This window comes from Eumetopias jubatus, unplaced genomic scaffold (assembly GCF_037043125.1).
Source record: "Eumetopias jubatus isolate StellerSeaLion01/CBP00866 unplaced genomic scaffold, mEumJub1_p1.0 scaffold_6, whole genome shotgun sequence".
Lineage (NCBI taxonomy): Eukaryota > Metazoa > Chordata > Mammalia > Carnivora > Otariidae > Eumetopias > Eumetopias jubatus.
This window is the reverse complement of record NW_028274812.1, coordinates 16,743,943-16,763,326: the sequence shown is the minus strand read 5'-3', so window position 1 is coordinate 16,763,326 and position 19,384 is coordinate 16,743,943. Positions and strand designations below refer to the sequence as shown.

At 45.7% G+C, this 19,384-nt stretch overlaps 1 protein-coding gene across 1 annotated transcript in view; it reads left to right on the top strand.

Moving 5' to 3' along the window:
• Positions 1-3,793: 3,793 nt before the first annotated feature.
• Positions 3,794-19,384, top strand: part of PPP1R14C (protein phosphatase 1 regulatory inhibitor subunit 14C) — an 82,174-nt gene continuing 66,583 nt past the window's right edge. The window contains exon 1 of the mRNA XM_028103373.2: positions 3,794-4,105. Coding sequence (XP_027959174.1) covers positions 3,794-4,105 — 312 coding nt within the window. The remainder of the gene's footprint in view (positions 4,106-19,384) is intronic.

Sequence of the window (19,384 nt, the reverse complement as noted above, 5' to 3'; positions counted from 1 at the left end):
TTTTAGAACGGTAACAATGACCGCTGATGTTCTGGTTATTTATATGAGTAATGGCCAAGTTTATTTTGGGATTATGATTCCAAATTGTAATGCACAATGCAATCAAAATCCCAGAGTTGGGAGGAGGAAAAGAAAAAGAGGGTGAAACGGTAGCCAAAAGAAAAATGACACTGATAGGCTATCAACATTACTGCTATCACTGCCTAAGGAATAATGAAACTAATGGACTGTATTCTGAAAACAGAAAATGCCGTGGGTAGCTGATAGAATCCAATGGGACAGATTAAATTTCTTCTACTTTTATGATGAAAACCAGACTTGAAATTACTTTTGATTTGTCTTTTGGCTTTACCACCTGTTTGAGGGAATTCGGATGTAGGCACCTTATCACTGACATTTACTGATCAAGATAAGAATTGTCTGTTCAGGTTTGTGGGCCATGGGGACTGCCATTATTACAGCCTCAAGGTAGATTACCAGGTGTTGCATAATTATTGCGACATCTAGTCTGTAAGGAGTAAGGAAATTTGCATCTGAGTATAAATATTTGTATTTAATCTTTGTTTCCCTGGAGGGGTGAAAAAAGCTAGGACCCCTGATAAAGTCACCTTATTTAACAAACGTTGGGCATAGTTTTCAGAGATGAAGGAACTATATATAATTCCTAAAATAAACTTTCTCCAAACCAGAGAGCAATTTAAGAAAATGCAAAGCTATGAAGAAAGGATATTGGCGAATCTTCCTTAGGTTGCTTCACAGCACTGAGTAATTGCCTTAAGGTAAAAGCTCATCTCTTGTGTTCTAGAAAATTCTCAGACCATTCAAGTCACTAAAAACCACTCATTGTTTTTGATTAACCAGCACGTGAAGAATCTTGTCTAAATGGGTTAGAAATGAAAGTGCCTTGAACAAAAACGTATAGTTTGGAGATAAGAAATATTGCTGGTTTTGCTCAATTTAGTCATCTATGTAAAGGGTCTCTGGCCTGAGAATAAACCCCTTATTCCCAAATATTTTGAAATATGGAATTAAGTGTGTGTGTGTGTGTGTGTGTGTGTGTGTGTGTGTGTATGTATATGTGTCTGGCCTGAGAATAATCCCCTTACTCCCAAATATTTTGAAACATGGAATTAAAGTGTGTATGTGTCTGTGTGTGTCTGTGTGGTGGGGAGTTCCCTTCAAGTGTACATCATGTCCTAGGTGGAGCAAATGGATTTACAGGAAGAGGAACTTTCATGTTAGTTCAACTCCTAATTGTAAGTCAGGGTGACTCATTTGGGCAACGAAGGTCAAGGTATGTGAGGAAAGAGACAGACTCCTCACTGGCTATTTTTCTACAAGTGAAGATGCTTAAAACCCTAAGTTTCTTCTTAAATGTCTCTTAGTACCTGTCATTTTTGAAGTTGTAAGTGAAAGCTGAGTTTTAAGCACAAAGGAATAAAGGATCCTACACAGTGAAAAAAAAATTGACACAAGAATTTCTCAGAAAAATTTTTATAAACTCTTTGAAGTTGTTCTTGAATGACTGAATTCATTGTCCAAAGACTCAAAGGAGTTGGAATTGGTTGGAATTTTCCACTCTTTGCCATACTCCTGGATCACAGGCACAATTTTTCAAAATATTGGTAGAGCCAGGTCCTAGTGCCAGAATGAGGGAGACATTTTATGTAGTTTCTCCTTCATTAACTATAATTTTAGCTGTTTTTGTTTTGATTGAAATTCTCCTGGTTGGTTCAGTTGGTGAAAGCTGGGGCTAGCTAACTTGGACCAGTGCCAGATATCTGGAGCCAGACAAGCTTATTCTGTCATTGATCACCACCTCCTTCCACCACCCTCTTTCTCCTGGCCAACAGAGGTACCTCACCCTCTTGGCTACATGTTCAGGGTTTAGAACAACCTCTGATGCCCCAGGCAGGTTGGGGTGGAGGTGATGTGGAAAACAGTCATCAGTCTCTAGGGGCCAATCATTGCAGTTCTATGTCTTTGTCTGTGAAAAGTTGGGTGGGGAACCTACCTTGAGGACAGTTGGCTTCTTCCATGGGGTAGAGAGGTTTCAGCCTTGACCCCCCTCTAATTGTGATAGGACTCCAGCCATCCCATTTCACACAGTCCCTCACTAGATCCTTTACTTTCACTCTTCAGGGCCTGCCCTGATGATGAGCTTCAGGCATGGAACTCCGTGGGAAAATCCCTTCTCAGGCTCTTGGTGAAAACCTCAAAGGGATGGAGCGAAGCTGATCATAAATCTGGGTAGAGCAGATCAACCTGCACACTGGTTGATTGCAGAGCTGGAAAAGCCAGGGAGAAAGTTGTTGGTTACTTCTTTTATTTCCCTTTACAGCTGTTGGTCTAGAATCCCACACAGGGATACCCTAGAAAATGTTCAGAAGAAATCAACTTTATCTACTTTCCTTCTGAGAAACTTTTTTGAGTAGCTGCTGGTAAACCTCACCAGCTTTTTCAAGAAGTTTGTAAAAGCCACTTAATGTGTTGGAGCATCTTTGTGGTTTCTTTCAGTTGCCTGAACAGAAATGTAATGTTAGGTGCAAGAGACATATAGTAGTGTCTCCCTATGATTTTACATACATCCACATGCAGTTTTCTGTTTATAATTTCCCTCCCCATCTCTTTGCCTTAAACCTTTATAATAAGCTCATTCATTTGTAACTCTACTTGGCTGCCTGATGTTTTTAGAGTAGAATTAGTGCAATTGCTTTCCCCGGTAATAGAATTAGTGCAATTGCTTTCCCCGGTAAAAAGAGGTAGCTTGGCAGTGGTATTGAGAGAGAGGAAAGCTGGCTAGCCAGGGAATGCAATACTAGAAATGTAAGCCCAGTAAACAGCACTGACTCCTTTAGAGAAATGTTTGCTGTCTGGATGTCCCCAGCCTCTTAGCCAAGCGATAGATCAAGCCGGCAGCCCTTTAGATACAAAGATATATGAATGCTCTGCCTACGAATAAACACACTTTGTAAGGAGAGAAAAACTGGTCTGAAGAGAATTTCTCAGGCGCTTTGACTGTCTGATTGCACAAACATCGCCTCGTCAATCTTTCTCACAATCTGAGAGAGGAAGTGGCATGAAAAGGAATGTCTCTGGAGCTGGAGGGTGGGGACAGGAGGGGGGAGACGCTTCCCCGCCATCCGAAGAGGCGGGAGGGCAAAGAAAACCTTCAGGAGGAACCTGCGACGCGGTCCCTCCCCGCGTCCCTCTCCGGGCGGTCCTCCCTCCCCGGGGGCAGCGCCGGGGCCGGGGGGGGGGCGGGGGGGGAGCCAGGCCGCTGGAGGCGGCGGGTTTCGTGCGCTCGGGCACTGCTGGGGGCGAAAGGCGCAATTCCGCGTCTCCGGGAGGAGAGGCCACGGTCACCCGCGCGGAGGACCATCTCTAGCACAAGACCCAAGCCGGTTCTCTCCGGTGTCTACGCACAGGCGGCCGCGCGTGCCCACGCGCACACATTCCCGCCTCCGCGCGCAACTCCCACGCCCCGGGCCCTGTGTCAGCCAGGCGCCAGATCCGCCTCCCCTGGCGGGACCGAGAGGGTCCTCGGCGGCGTCTTTAAGGCCGCGGTCCCCGCCCCTCCCTCTTCCCCGCCCTCCCCCGCCCGTCCTCCTCGGTGTCGCCGCGGCTCCTCCCGACCTCCCCACGAGCCGGGCTGCCGGGCGTGCGCGGCGCGCGGAGCAGGTGCGGCCGAGCCCCTCGCATGCCGCTGCCCCGCCGGAGGTGCTAGCGGCGCCGGGCGCGCTCCGCCCGCCCCTCCTCCGGGCCGCACTCGGGCTCCGGCGCGCGCGGGGACATGTCGGTGGCGACGGGCAGCAGCGAGGCGGCCGGTGGGGCCGGCGGCAGCGGCGCGCGGGTTTTCTTCCAGAGCCCCCGGGGCGGCGCCGGCGGCAGCCCGGGCTCGAGCAGTGGCTCAGGCTCCTCCCGTGAGGACTCGGCGCCCGTGGCCACTGTGGCCACGGTGGCCACGGCGGGGCAGGTTCAGCAGCAGCAGCGGCGCCACCAGCAGGGAAAAGTGACAGTGAAATACGATCGCAAGGAGCTTCGGAAGCGGCTGGTGCTGGAGGAGTGGATCGTAGAGCAGCTGGGTCAGCTGTACGGATGCGAGGTACCTGAGCGGGGGGCCAGGAGGGTCGGGGGCCTCCCTCGCCACGCTGTGCCCACACCGGAATTCTCCGGGGCTCCAGCTCTCGGGTGCGCACCGCCCTGTCTCCTGGGGACCCAGCGCTGGGAGCGAGGCGCAGGGCGTTCTCTCTCCGGGGTGCCTTCTGGCGCCGGGGCGCCACCGTTGGGACGCCCCTGCCTGGGTCCAGATGCCGGGTGCCCGCAGAGTTGCGGGCCCCCTTGTTGGCAGTGGGGAGCGTTGGGTTTTGCTAAGCACCTTGCTTTTCTCGGGGCCCGGGGCGCCTCTAGGCTCCAGCTGCAGCTACCCTCAGAGGGCTCACCCCAGCTGCGCCTAACCCATCAAGAACAGTACTCACTGCTGAGATCCTGGCAATCCCGATTTCTGTGGAGGGGGAACAGGGAAGGGACCTGAAAGCTGCTTAACGGAGAGGAGAGGTTCTGGGGATCCCAGAGGACCCCTCGATTCCTGAAATTCTACATCAAAATCATGAGATGAACGCTTTCCCTTTTGCAGCCAGCCCCGACGCGCGTCTCCATAATTCATCCTTGCATTTACCCAAGCTGCACACGTTGGGCTTTGTTGAAGCAGCTTTTTTTCCCCCCCCTGGTTGAGCTCGGTTACTCCCGTTGATGGGCGCAGAGTGAGAGCCTTTGGCAACCTGGAAGGGTGCCTGGTGGAAGGAAGGTAGCTCTGCGGGTGGTGTGCGGGATGCCCCGAATCCACCAGCTTCCCCTCCGCGGCGACCCCTGTGACTTCCTACGGGTTCAGGGGCTAAGGTTCATACACAACTCCGACGGACGCGTAGATGCTTGATGTTAGGAGAAATATTTAGAATAAGCTGTAACAAACGTCTGCTAGAAAAATGACTGAAGCCAAAATGATTCCCCATGAGAGTCTTTAATAACAGCGATTCTGAATGAAGTATTGTACTTCTCTTAAGGGCGTGGAGTTTGGGAAGGGTGGGAGAATGGAGGGGATTAATAATTAAGGATTGGGCTTCTAAGTTAAAGCAGGTTTGTGTCCATACAGCTGTTAGCGCTGTTCAGCAAAAATGAAAGCCAGATGAACTCATTGGCTTTTCTCCTGGTTTGGGGTATTGTGTTTTTCACACATTTTATGGCCTATTGTGAACACATCCTTTCCTTAACATTCTCATGGTAGGAGGCAACAGCATCCTCATTAGGGACTACTGATGAATGATTAGGATATAATGAAGCTTGACTATATGACTAATAGGCTTGTAAAAATATATTGTTTCCCCAGCCTGGCTCTTACAAAAAAAGCCATTTTAATTGCATAAATAAAAACTGGCCAACATAGGAAGTGTTCCTGGGATTTCTTTCTTTCTTTCTTTCTTTCTTTCTCTTTCTTTCTTTCTTTCTTTCTTTCTTTCTTTCTTTCTTTCTTTCTTTCTTTCTTTCTTTCTTTCTTTCTTTCTTTTGAAGGAAGTTGGCAAAACTCTTTCAAGAAACACTGTATTTGATTTAGGTGGGATTACCGTTGGGTGGATGGATGTGCTCAATGTTGCCTCTGTAGAATCCAATTAATTTTCATTTATTTCATACTGACCTTTATACTCCATTTTGGATTTGGAGAAGATTTAATAGAAAAACTGCTGAAATGAAGAGTGCTTTAGCAGTGCTCCTTTTATGGGAGGCTAATTAGGTGTAGTTGGGGAAACTAGAGAGTTCTGGCCTCTTACCAGGTTGGCAAATCAAAAAATTTAAAAATTCTTCAGAATAATTGGGGAAAATGGTGGATTGGATGTTCACTGTATTGAACATGTAGGTTAGATACATATTTTAAAGGGTAAACATCACCTTGAATCTTTTCCTGGTACATCTCTTCTCCTATTTTAGACCTTCTGGCGTACAGCAAACTAGAGATTTGAGAGAGGGCTTTATGCGGCCAGCATGTCATTACAATGTGGCAAGTGTTTCTCTTTCAGTTGTTTGCTCTGTCATTTTAGGTTTAAGGAATATTGGTCATTGAGAAGGTTGTTGGCAGTTTGTAATTACCAAGCTGATGATACACCTTCCTTTAATGACAAAAAGCATGTGGACTCATAAATAGGCATATAAAGAATTGTTTTCTTCCATCTATTTCTCCACTGGTGGGGCTCTATTTTTAGCTTAGCTTCTCTGTAGCTTCTCTGTAGCCTTTCCTTGCTGATGGCTTCAAGTATGTCAGCTCCTGCTTTCTTAATTGAGAAGGACTAATCGCTCTGAATCTCATGAATGTAGAGGGTAGGGAATGTTCCTTTTACACTTAAAATTGGTAATGTTGTCAAATTTTTACTGCATGCAATTGACACAGAAAGCGAATTTGCCAAACTTCAAACTGGCCGGGGGCCTGAGCTTTCTGCCAAATTGGGGGAGATAATGAACACATATTTAATTTCAGAAGAACTTACATCAGGCCAGTCAGCAGTTGGATGACTTGTCCTTTTCGGAATAGAAAATAGTGATCTTTTGGAGAGGCATAAAGCATGATATTTAAAATTAGGAGTGGGAAAGAAGAAATACACAGAATAACTTCCTGGCTGCGGTCTTGTCTTGAAGTTTGCAGTGGCCAATTTTGTATGGAGAATAATCTGAAGACAGCCTCTGTGGAGTGCTAATAAGCTAATAAGACTAATTGATTTAGTCTTTACAACAGCCCTATGAAGAGGTTGCTGTTGTCTGTTTTACAGATGAAGAAACTGAGACCCAGAGTAAGAGGCTTTCCCAAGCTCGCAGAGCTGGTGAAGGGCAGGGCATGGGGATGGGAGTATGAACCGTAGTCGTGTGGCTCTGAGCCCACGTGCTAATCACCAGGCCCTGCCTCTTAAGTTTGCAGGGGCCCATGCAAGAGAACAGATGGAGGCCCTCACAGCATAGGTCTAAATATTTAAAAATAATGCATTTGAAATGAGCATGATATAAAATTTATTCTGTCCACCTCCCTTGACAATGATATCTCCATAGTGGCCTGGAAGGCTAGGTTTGAATTTTGGGACTTCTCAGACTTCTCAGAGCTCACAGCTGGAATGCAGCTGGAGAATCCCCTGGCCTCGTGCCTGCTTTCTTTTCTTCCCACCCACAGTATAGTCTCACCTGGTGAAGAGCATTGTGTCCACTCGCATACCCAATCTCTGTCTACTCTGTCTACCCTTCATCAGACCTTTGGCTCAGACCAGTGGCAAAGGCCCGCTTGGGAGGACAGATCTGGGAGGAGCCTGTTCATGCCCTGGAAATGGCTTGGTATTGGATCAGGAAACTCTGGGGATCTGCAGCAGAGCCTAAAACCAGACAGAGGGACAGCGGTTCCAGGTAGGTGGGTCCAGCTGGTCCTAGGAGCTCTGCAGGAAGATGGGTGTGGGAGGATTAGGGCCCAGGACCCATGGCTCTTCTGTCCCAGTCTAAGGGCAGTATCGCTGCACGCCACATCAAACAGCCTTTTGGTATAGAGATAAGTGTTTTTTATAAATTCTAAAATGCTTAGTTATGTTTATAGTTATTTTCCATTTCATCTTCTTGTACAGATAGTTAAATTTTCAGCTAGGGATTTGGTTATAATGGAACTATTAGGATGGATCTGTATCCTCATTGAAGAATTTCTGTTTTGAGACATTTTCATATCTCATCCAGATCCAGACAGCTTTTAAGAGTGTTTGAAATCTGGCATCGAGTCTCCTTTGACAAGTACTGCAAGATGGCTTACTGGATAAATCATATCATTTTTTCTCATCTTGCCCAGTATCAAGATAACATCTGTACTTCCAGTTTTGCAATGTGATTTGCTTTGGAAATAAAAGCCTGTTGTTAACCTCAGATTATTGAAATGCCTCTAGCAGCCTCGCCGTAAACAGACTTGTGCGCTGAAGGCATTTCCTGGGTTACCCTGGGGGTCCAGTTAGGCTTTCCCTTTGCTGCAGCTGTCTGCATTTTATTATTTTTATTATTTTTTAAAGATTTTATTTATTTGTTTGACAGAGAGAGAGAGAGAGAGAGAGAGAACGAACACAAGCAGGGGGAGCGGCAGGCAGAGGGAAAGGGAGAAGCAGGCTCCCCAGTGAGCAAGAAGCCTGATGTGGGGCTCCATCCCAGGACCACGGGATCATGACCTGAGCCGAAGGCAGATGCTTAACTGACTGAGCCACCCAGGCGCCCCAGCTGTCTGCATTTTAAAACGTGGTTTCTGGTATGTTATACCTTTGCATCCTCCCTGACTCCCTGTCATTGCTCCTTCTGTAAATCAGTGTTTTTCCAAATGTTTTGATGGTGACCCTAGAAAGAAATACCCTTTAGATTGCTGCCTGACACACGGACACATGGATGTATGAAAGACACATAGATTCAGAAAGCACCACTTAATATTACCATGTGTGCTAGAGAAAAAAATGACAAGGGTAGTGTAAAATATGACTTTATTAATGTTTAAATACAATGTTCTATTTCCTTTTCCAGAATTGCTGGTTGTGACCCTCTAAATTGATTTCAGGGGGCCCTGGGTGGCTCAGTCAGTTAAGTGTCCGACTCTTGATTTTGGCTCAGGTCATGATCGCAGGGTCGTGAGAGTGAGCCCCACATCTGGCCCAGTGCAGACTGGGCGTGGAGCCTGCTTAAGATTCTCTCACTCCCTCTCCCTCTGCCCCTCTTTCTCTCTCTAAAAAAGTTAATTAATTAAAAAAATAAATAGATTCCATAACATTTTTGGACGGTGGCATGCAGTTTAAAAAATACTCCTCCAGGGGCACCTCGGTGGCTCAGTCAGTTAAGCGTTTGACTCTTGATTTCAGTTCAGGTCATGATCTCAGGGTTGCAAGATCAAGCCCCGAGTTGGGCTTGGCGCTCAGCGGGGGGTCTGAGATTCTCTCTCTCCCTCCGCCCTTCCCCCCTCTCTGTCTGTCTAGAATAAATAAATAAATCTTAAAAAAAAAAAAATACTCCTCCAGAAAGGGAAAAGCCTAAACATATGTGATAGAATTAGCTGGTGTTTATTAAATGCTCTCTATGCATCAGGTATGATTCGTGTAGTCCTAGTAACAATTTCCGATATTCTTCATTTTGTCGGTATAGAAACTGAGTCACGGAGATGCCAGAAAGTTGCCCCAGGGCCCGCAGCTGAAATGTGGCAGTGCAGGGCCGTGTCCAGGAATTCCGATGCACCTTCCCCCTTGCACCGACTGCTTCTCGAGGCAGGACAGCACCAGGCACCCTCCGTGAACTTGTGTGGGTTGTGTACTCCCCAGAAGTGGCTGTTGGAGCCTCTGAATTGGCTGATCATGCCTGTAGGGGGAAATACCACCACCGGGGAGTTGTTCTTATACCTGGATCAGGCTTCTAGTTTTAAGTTCAGGTCCTTGTTTTGTATATAGATTCCCACTCTAACAACATCACATTTCCCTGTTTTGCCACTTTCTTAGTACCTGAGCCAGAAGGTAGAAGCTATTGCTTGGAACTTGGTTTGTGGATCATTTGGTGAATCTCCATGTGTTTGGGTATTGGAGAATGAATAGGCTTTTTAAAAAAACTGCTTTTTTTTCCAAACCTCCATAAACTCAGTCTGTAAAATATTAAGGAATAACTTAAACATGTTAGAAGTCTACGAATCAAAATTCTCAGTTGCCAAGGGAAGAAAAGTACTTCACACGTTTCCCTTTGGAATAGTAGTTAGGGAAATTCGGAGTGGAGGTGGTGGTTAAGAGAGTAAGTGTTCTGCGGCTAGAAGAACCTGAAGTCACCTCCTGGCCCCAGCATTCAGTAGTCGTGAGAGTGTAGGCAATTTCCGTAACCTCTCTAAGCCTCACCTTCCCTTATATTTAAGGGGATCACCCTGGCCTCTTTGCAGGATTGTCGTGAGGACCGAATGGGAAAGACATGGAACATAGCATCTCGAATGCAGTAGGTACACAGTCACTGTTGTACCTTGAACCACAACCAGCCACTAACTATCGCTGATTCTCTGTGATGTGGGCAGAGGACAGGAAGGAAGAGAAAACAAGGCATTCGCATCTATTTGGTGGTAGAATTTGGAGAAGTTGAGTGGATACTTTGAGGTCAGGGATGTCGGTATGTGTTTGAACTTGAACGTGGGCAAATCGTCTCTATATCATTCCCCTTTTCCCTAGAATCTTCCTTTTTCTGGAAGTTCCTGTGGGTTTTCATGTATGTATGGAGAAATTAGACGTCAATCTGCGTTAATTTTCTTTGTGTATGTCCTAGTGTGGGAGAGCACAGTTCTTCAACCATTAGGCATTTATTTGAATGAATGAAAAAGAGTCAGTCATCAGAAGACGTGCTTTAGCATTGAGTGAGTTGGTGGCGTTTCTTTATTAGAGTCATAGCTAGGAAAAAAAAAAACAGATTTATGGTTTTGTTACCATAATCCATATCCCACTCTCGCATTATTACTGTTTTATTTCAGTGTTGTTGAAAAGTACACCTACCTTCTTTGGCTTATTTGCTCCAAACAGGTGTTTACAAATCGTGGTTGCAGTGCCTTGATTTTTCAGCTTAGATCGAGAGAATTCTTTTGAGAATCTGATGTTCCTGGTGTCTCCCGCCCACTCTCTTTTCCTCTGCTTCTGCTGTGCCCCTGACATACTAGTTCTGCCTGCATTCTCGCCTCGGACTCACGCTTTTGCTTCCAGGGTCTTGTGTTTTTCTCCCAGCTCTGAAACGACCTGGCTGCACCTGGCTGCACGCTTTTGCTTCCAGGGTCTTGTGCTTTTCTCCCAGCTCTGAAACGACCTGGCTGCACCTGGCTGCACCTTGCCTCCTTGACAGCTCTCGGAGGAGGAGTCTCTCTTTCCAGATGAGGGAAGAGCAAAATCTGCATTGTTTCTTCCCATGTGGTGCGTGCACCTTGCGCATGATCTCATTTTGCGGTTTACTCCCTAGTCTCCCCAGGCCGTATTTGGCTATTTCATGGCTTGAATTTCAAGCCGTCCCCTGTCTTTTCAAGGCAACTGTCCCATGCTCTTTCCTTCCCTGCAGCCCAGTCCTTGGCCTCCTGCTGCGCCAGCCAGTGCGGCCGCCTGTCCGGGGGCCTCTTCCCTTCATTGTCCTCCTGCCTTGGGTGGGTTGGCAGCGGGGCTCCCTGATAGAAACAGCAACCATCACCGGCCACGAAAAACCCTTCCCTTCCTCAGTCCTGGATCCCCTCTGGTTGCCACTCTTACTATCTATTTTTCTGGATCTTTCTCCAGACACTGTTTATCCACCACAGCTGCCCCGAGGACCTTGCTGTTTCTCAATCCAGGGGGACCGTGTGAGGCTGTATTTGCCTGGGCCCTCCTGCCGCGTTAGACGCCCTTGGCCACTCCCCGGGGAAGCCTTTGGCTCCTGAGGCAGCCCCTCCGGGTCTCCCATGCTTCTCTAGCTACTCTTCCAGCCCCCTTCTGTGGGTTTTCTTTCTCTGCCCATCTCTTTGATCTGATGTTGGGCAGGGTCTGTCTTTGGGCCCCTGCTCTGCTTTCTGTCTTGTTGTCCCCCCCCCCCCCCCGCCTCCCGCTCTCGCACGTTCTTTCTGGGTGATACGAATATTCCTGTGGCTTCAGTTGCTGGCCATATGCTGACAACTCTTCAATCTGTATTTTTAGCCCAGATCTGTTTTCTGAGGACCAGACATACTCAGAGAGTTTTGAAATGGATAACTCCACTTAGATGCTCCATGGGAGCCTCGTGGTTAACTGGCCTGCAAATGGAGTTTACCTTCCTCTGCAGACCTCCTCTTCCCCCCTCCCCTCGGGAGTGAATGGCAGGTGCTGTGATCCACGGATGTCCCGGCCCGAGATACTGCTGGCATCCCCTCTCTTGCCTCTGCTCTCCACGTCAACACCTGGCAGTCTCAGAGCCTTGTCGACACTCAATCCTCATGGCTCTGCAACCGGTGCCTTGACTTCTCGCTGCCACCGCATTCGTGCGACGCCTTAACACTTCTCACTGATTGACGCTTCCATCTCAGTTCTCTGCAGTTACCACTGCCCCGAGTCCTGGTAGGGCCGCCAGCAGCAGCCCTCTGCTTTGCCACTAATGCAGCTCCCCGCGGAGGGCCAGGGGACTTGTACGTTTTGTCTCCCACAGTCAAACTTTACAATAACTTTAGGGGGGGGGGTGGTGTTCTCTTCATTTCTTCATTTTGTAGCGGAAGAAACCGAGACCAGAGTAGCTGTGACCTGTCCCTGTCTCAGGTCATGCTGACCCCAGAGGCACGTAGCCGCAATGCTGCCCAGCAGCTCAATTTACTGAGTTCCTACTGCATACCCCAACCTTGCAGTAACTCTGCAAGAAACTGAGGTACGGGGAGCTTGAGCAACAGGCCCCGGTCAGAGGCCACGTCCCTCTCAATGGCAGAGTCAGGAACAGATACATGTCTCAGGTTCCTGAGCTGGGACCTCCGCCTCTGAGCTCTCCCCTCCAACTGCCCCTCGCTGTGGTGATTCAAAGTGTTTTCTGAAATCCAGGCTGGATCCTGTTATTTCCCACAGCCTTCCTGACAAAGCATGAGACCTTAGGCTGCAGCCGGGGCTCAGGGGCTCGCCCTGCCCGCCTGTGTAGCCCCATCTCTTGCCCCTGTCGCTCACCCCTGAATGCAGCGCAGACAGGACCCCTTCAAGCTTGCTTCTCTCTCTGCCAGACCATCTCTCCCTACCTCTCCTAGCTTAGTTGTCCACCTTTTACCTCTTCTTCAGGCTCACCATTGGGATATCTCCTCTAGGAAGCTTCTCTGACGCATCCTCCCTGGCAGGCTGGCTGACAGGCCTCTACTGGCTTGTGCTTACTCACCCCTTTCTTGGAACACTTTGTGTAATCCTGTCTCGCAGCTTCGTGAGGGCAGGGTCTTGTGGCCCCTGCAGCCCCGGTGTCTCTCACACACCAGGGTGCCCTGAGGTGTCCAGCACCTGGCTGCCAAGTGAGTGTGACCAAAACTGGCCCTCTAGACCATCTTCTGGAACTGTGCGTTTCAGAAAGACACACCCCAAATTAACTGCACTAATGTAATTCGGCTCTGCCTGGGCTATAAGTCTACTTTTTCATTGTTGACTCAAAGTTTCGGTTCTCTCCCCTGCTTGTGAATTTTATCTGTGCTGTCTTTTGAACCTGTGAACAGAAAGGAAGTGGCAATGGAATAAAGTACAGAGGTAGGGGGATGAGAGTTTTCCAAGGAAGTAATCACAGGTTACTGCCATTCTTCTCTCTAATTTTAATTTTTCAGTATGTACAAGAATCCTATTTTATTTGCACAGTCATTGTTCATTTCTCTGAGAGTAGCTGTGCTTGCTGGGCAAAGAAGGGGTGAGTGCTTTTCCATCAGCAGATAAGATTCAGAGCAACGGGCTCACACAAGTCTTAATAGGACAGGGAATGTGAGCCAAAATTCCTGCCTCTGCTTCAAAGTTTGGGCCAGTAAAGTCTCACGAGCTTTTTCTGAGTCAGGACTGGGGCTCGGGAAATCTGTTTCACGGTGTAAAACCTTAGAAAAAAGGAGAGACGAGGGTGCGGATTCGTCTCTAACACATGACTTTATGGTCGAGGAAAGGCTTTTCCTTCCTTCCTTTCCTTCCTTCCTTTCCTTCCTCAAAGAAGGGCTTTTCCTTTTTTGAAGAATCCTTAGGGCAGGAAGTAACTTGGGAGTGTTGATTGATTGATTGGTTCATTCGTTCCAACAGATATTTGCAAAGATGCGGAAAGGGGAATAGGAAGCCTTCATCCTTGAAAATTGGGTAAGAGGAAAAGAAGAAGAAAGAAACCCTTTCTGTTACAGGAGAAGAAGGGAGGTGTCCATATGACTGAAAGCCCTTTGAGGGCAGAGACTATGTCCAGTTCCCAGTTGTCTTAGTGTATCCAGTATGTTTATTTACTGCATAGTGGCTCTGTGCTTCTCCCTTTACTCAAAGCCTGTTTTCAGGGAAGGATATGATAAATTCGTTCACTTTATAATGTAAATGACTAAACACCCTTTAATTATCTTTCATTTTAATAGGAAGTAAGGTTGTAAGTAAGAGAAAGTAATCTCTTACTAGCCGGCCGAACTTCAGGAATCAATGAACCAGGGCAGGATATGTTATTTGTGGGCTCCGGGTCCTTGTTGGCATCTATGAAATCTATGGAATCAAAGCATGTCCATTGTTCCCAGGGTATTATGGGAAGGACCCTGGCCTGCGGGACTTGATCTAGTTGGGCTGCTGCTTAATTAGCTTGATGACCTTGGCAAGTCATATTCATGATGGACTTCTGTTTTCAGGTTTTCTTTCCTTACCTGAAAAAATGAGGCTGGTTTAGGGTTTTTAAGCTCTACCCTTTAGAGCTTCTATGATAAAGGTGCCCTACACTGCAGAAAATGGGATTTATTAAAGAGAGGGTGGTATTTGAAGCGGTAATCGAAGCGTCTTTCTCTCTTAAGGCAAACCTGAGACAAGCATTAGGCTGGTTCACCAGAGGATCGTCGAATTGCAGAGCTAATTCCAGGAGCTAAAGTGAGAGTGTATCCATCCTTCCCTTGGCATGATCTCTTGTGTGACATGGCTTGGTTGGGAAGAATCAGATTGGGAAGCCTTTAAAAACACCCTCTTTCCCTCCTCTGGCACGTCCTACTATTGACTTCTAAGTTAAATTTGAAATCTTGACGCTGCAGATATCATAGGTACCCTACCCGCCTTTTAAAGAAAAATTTAATTGGGTTAACCTTTAAGAAGAGCTGGCGTATTTGACTTAAAAATTTTCAATGTATAACTTAGAATATTGTCTGTTGGGGGGCTTTTCCTGTTCCTATTATTTGTCCTTTACCTTGGCAGCTCATAATTGACTAATAGTGGTATTTATTTTTAACTTGTGTTGAGATATAAAATGAGCATCTGAGAGGGAGAATAGTAGCAGCTTTAGGAAATAAAATTTTTAAAAGTTGAAGGGTACACAATAGCCTAAATAAGAGGCTGAATAAATCTGTATAAACAAATTAATTTTCACCGGGGAATTTCTTCCTAGAGTGTCACTTTATAGTTCGTTTTAGAATGAGCATGACATGATAGAAAAAATAAATTAAGATTTTTCGTGGACACTTCTCGTGGGAAGTGGAGAGCAGAATTTTTTGGTCTTAATAATATTTGTTTATTTTGTATGATGATAGAATCCATAAAGCACCATCAGATAATCCCATTCAATTCACACAAAGACTCTGTGATAGAAGTAGCTACCTCATTCTTAAAAAAGATTTATTTATTTGAAAGAGAGAGAGAGAGAGCATGCACACGGAGGGGAGGGTCAGAGGGAGAGAGAGAACCTCAAGCAAACTCCCCTCCGAGGGCATGCTCAATTCCACAATCCTGAGATTATGACCTGAGCCGAAATCAAGAGTCAGACGCTTAACCGACTGAGCCACCCACGCACCCCAGTAGCTACCTCATTTTTAAAACAACAGAACAGAGGCTTAAGGGCACCTGCGTAGCTCAGTCAGTTAAGCGTCTGACTCGGGCTCAGGGCATGATCTCAAGGTCCTGGGATCGAGCCCTGCCTCCACCCCCGTGCTCCGCGGGGAGTCTGTTTGTCCCTCTGCCCCTCCTCCCCCTTGTGCTCTCTCTTTTTCTCTCTCTTTCAAATAAATAAATTAAATCTTAAAAAAAAATTAAAACAACAGAACTGAGGCTGAGAGAGGCTTAGTCCCATGCCCGAGTTTAAATTGCCAGCAGGAAATTGGAAACAGTGACCATGTGGCTCACCTCCCTCACCCTGTTATTTCCAGCTATTCTAGAATGTTTGCCCCCTACACCGGGCAAAGCTCTTCTGCTTAATTATTTGATAGATTTTCAAATATGCTTCATCTTAGTTGAACAGTTTACAGGATTCCATTGTATGTTTGCAATTTATTAGATGAACCATCAACAGGATTCAGCGGTTGCTTTAGAAAAATTCAAATCCATCAGCACTCAAGTATATATCCTAGGAAGTGTACTACTTATTTCTTGGATTGTCAAGTCTGCCCGGACAGTTAATATTGGAACCCTTACACTCTCCAGCTGTCCACATAGATGGAGTTTTGAGGTGAAAAGTTAGAAACGCACTTTAAATAAAACACTGGTTGCAGAGTGGGTATTTTATCCTACCTGTTTGAAAGCATCAGCTATTACCTGTCACATGATAGAAGTAAAGAAATGATGCTTCTAAATAAAATGTACAAATGCCGTAACAACTTCTTTTGCTTCTGCTAAAGGATATTTTTGTCCTGAGCTGCCTGTTGAATCATCTGTTAATATCTTTTATATTTTATATGTCAGTAGTACAACAGATGTAGATGCTCCGTTCATTTCTGCAAATGTTAAAAGAATCAAATTTGTTTCAAGCCAGATAGGTAAGGTGTTGAGATTTCAGATCGGTAAAGATGATTTTTCCGTTTAGTTCTTTATGAGCCAATACTCGACATAACAATTCTAATTAGTCAACTGGTTTTTCTTCTGTTGGTGATGGGGTGTGGCAGCTCTCTGACAAGTCAAGAGAAAATGAGTCATTGATTTGGTGCTAAACATGATTATGCTTGCCATAATGAAAAGAGCCTACAAATATGACAACTAAAAAAAAAAATAACATGTACTATCTCTGGTAGACAAGTGCCTTTTGTTAAGTGAGAATATTCCATTTCTTCATCAAACCCCAGCTGGTTCAGCATTCAGTAATCTTCAGCCAGAAGCAGTTTATATGGATGGATGTTTAAATAAAAACGTGTGTATTTAGGTAAATAGGACATCGTCTAAAGTAGCCTGAGACTTTAAAAGCGTTTAACTGCCAGTCATTTCTCAAACCTCTAGGATATTTGCATGTTAAACTTCAGAGAGGGAGAGTGGGCTGCATTTTATATGTGAAACATCCCAAGTTTGAGTTAACTCATTGCTCTAAAGAAGAAGAAAATGCGGAACTGGTCTGTTTATCATTGACACCTTACTGTAAACTGCCTCGCATAAAGCAGTTTAAGACAGTGAAGGAGGGCAAAGAATGAGAATACAGAGAATATATAAAACATTGAGTGAAGCGTAGATTGTCAAGTCAGCCATTCTGATGAAGCCACTGGCCCACCCCACCTCTGCAGGTGCGAGGCGGGGGGCGCTGAGCAGGTCTGGTGGGCAAGGCATGGAACAGCCTTCTCAAGGAATTCAGGCTGTCTTTTTCCCTCTGGCCCCACTTTACAAAATCACAACAAACGGAAAAGTTCCTAGATACAGCTTCCTGCTGGTGGTAGGAAATAAGTTGTCTCATTTCAGAGATCCCTTATTGGTTTAGACCTTGGGTTCCTTTTAAATGCTTAATGCCTGGCCTGGGTGGTTCAGTTGGTTAAGCGGCTGCTGCCTTAGGCTCGGGTCATGATCCCAGGGTCCTGAGATCGAGCCCCGCATCGGTCTTCCTGCTCAGCAAGGAGCCTGCTTCTCCCTCTCCCAACTCCCCCTGCTTGTGTTCCCTCTCTCGCTGTCTCTCTCTCTGTCAAATAAATAAATAAAATCCTAAAAAAAATAAACAAATGCTTAATGCCTGGCCTTGTGCGGGGCATCGCATTATAAGGAGTAGGCTTGGTCTGTCCAGAAGGATGAGGCAGGATCCCTGCACCTGCCTTTATTCACAGTGTGGTTATGAGTTGTCATCCTTGGTTTCCTTTAAATTTCCCTTTTAAATGATATAGCCCTCTCAGGGATGTTTTGAGGATTAATAATGTTAAAAAATCATCCCAGGAAAAGCCCATGATATTTGCTTTTTTATGCCATGATCGATTCATCCTTGTTGCTACAAATATTCAAGGTAGAGTATATTCTTTGGCTAAAACGAGAACAGAGGCTTTTGGAGTTTTTATTTTGAATTTTTTTTTTTGAGGGTTTGAAAATTTTGGTCACACACCAGGTTTTATGAATATGGAATAACCTTGCCAGTGTCTCAGAATGAAAAATTTTGTTGGGCTGCTTCAAGAGAATTACCTTTTCAGTTCAAGAGAATTATTGCATGTGAGTTAGGTGATAATATATCTATTATCATATAACATTCATTCTGGATAAGAATATTTTTCCTAGGGTGTCTTTCATATGTGCCTAGGAAAAGGGCTGCAAAGATGTGTAATAAATATTAACAGTGTTTTTAGTGTCATTATGGGTGATTCTTATTTTGCTTACATTTTGTCCAATGAACGCACTCCTCTTATGTGAGAAATCTAAGGTTATTTTAAAAAAGAGGTGGGCGCAGATATGCCTGTTGTCACCAGTAAGGAAAGGGCTCCCTGCCTTCAAGGACACCAGCTCTCCTGTCACAGGGCTTTATGATGTCAAGAGCAGCTTTCCTGGGGCTTTGCCTTCTCGTCGTTTGAGGCAGCCAGGAGGTTTTTATTTTTAATTGCAAATAATTAAGGAAAAAATAAGCTAGCAATTTTGTTCATATTTTTGATTCTTTACCTTTGCCAACTAAGTGCTGATAACACTTTGGGAAATCAGGGTGTCCTTATCTTTTTGGGTACAGAAACAGCATGATCAAGGAGAGTGCAGGTCCATGTGCATTTTCTGTTGCACTTGATCTTATAGACTCCACTCATTTCCAGTTATTTCCCCCGCCTTCAGTGAGGTTGCTTCCTACATTTGTAATGTAGTCAGATTGCTTTGTCACCTTCTGCATCCCTTGGGGTCCCCCAATCTCCTAAATGATTTTTTTTTTAATGTGCATACAAAAGGCTTACTCTTTGTGCTGTAAAGTTCTGTGGGTTTGACAAATGCAGAGTGTCATGTATTCTCTCACGATATCACATAGAATAATATCATCACCTTAAAAAAAAATCTCCTGTGAGTCATCCATTCAACTCTTTCCATTTCTCCCCAGGCCCCTGAGAACCACTGTTCTTGTTTCATTGCCATAGTTTTGCCTTTTCTGGAATGGCATAGAATTGGAACCAGATTGTATGTAGCCTTTTCAGACTGGCTTCTTTCATTTAGCCATAGGCATTTAATATTCATCTATGTCTTTTTGTGACTTGGTAGCTCAGCTCTTTTTATAACTGAATAATATCCCATTGTATAAATGTACCACAGTTTATTTGTCCATCCGGCTGTTGGAGGACATCTTGGTTGCTTCAGGTTTGGGGCAATTATAAATAAACCTGATATAAACGTTTGCAGGCAGGCTCTTATGTGGATATAAGCTTCAAATCAGTTGAGTAAATATGCCAGACGTAGTTTTAGATGCTGAGGGTCCAGGTGCCAGGGATCCTGCAGTGACCCAAAGAAGCCAAGTCCCTGTGCTCTAAACACAAGTACAATGA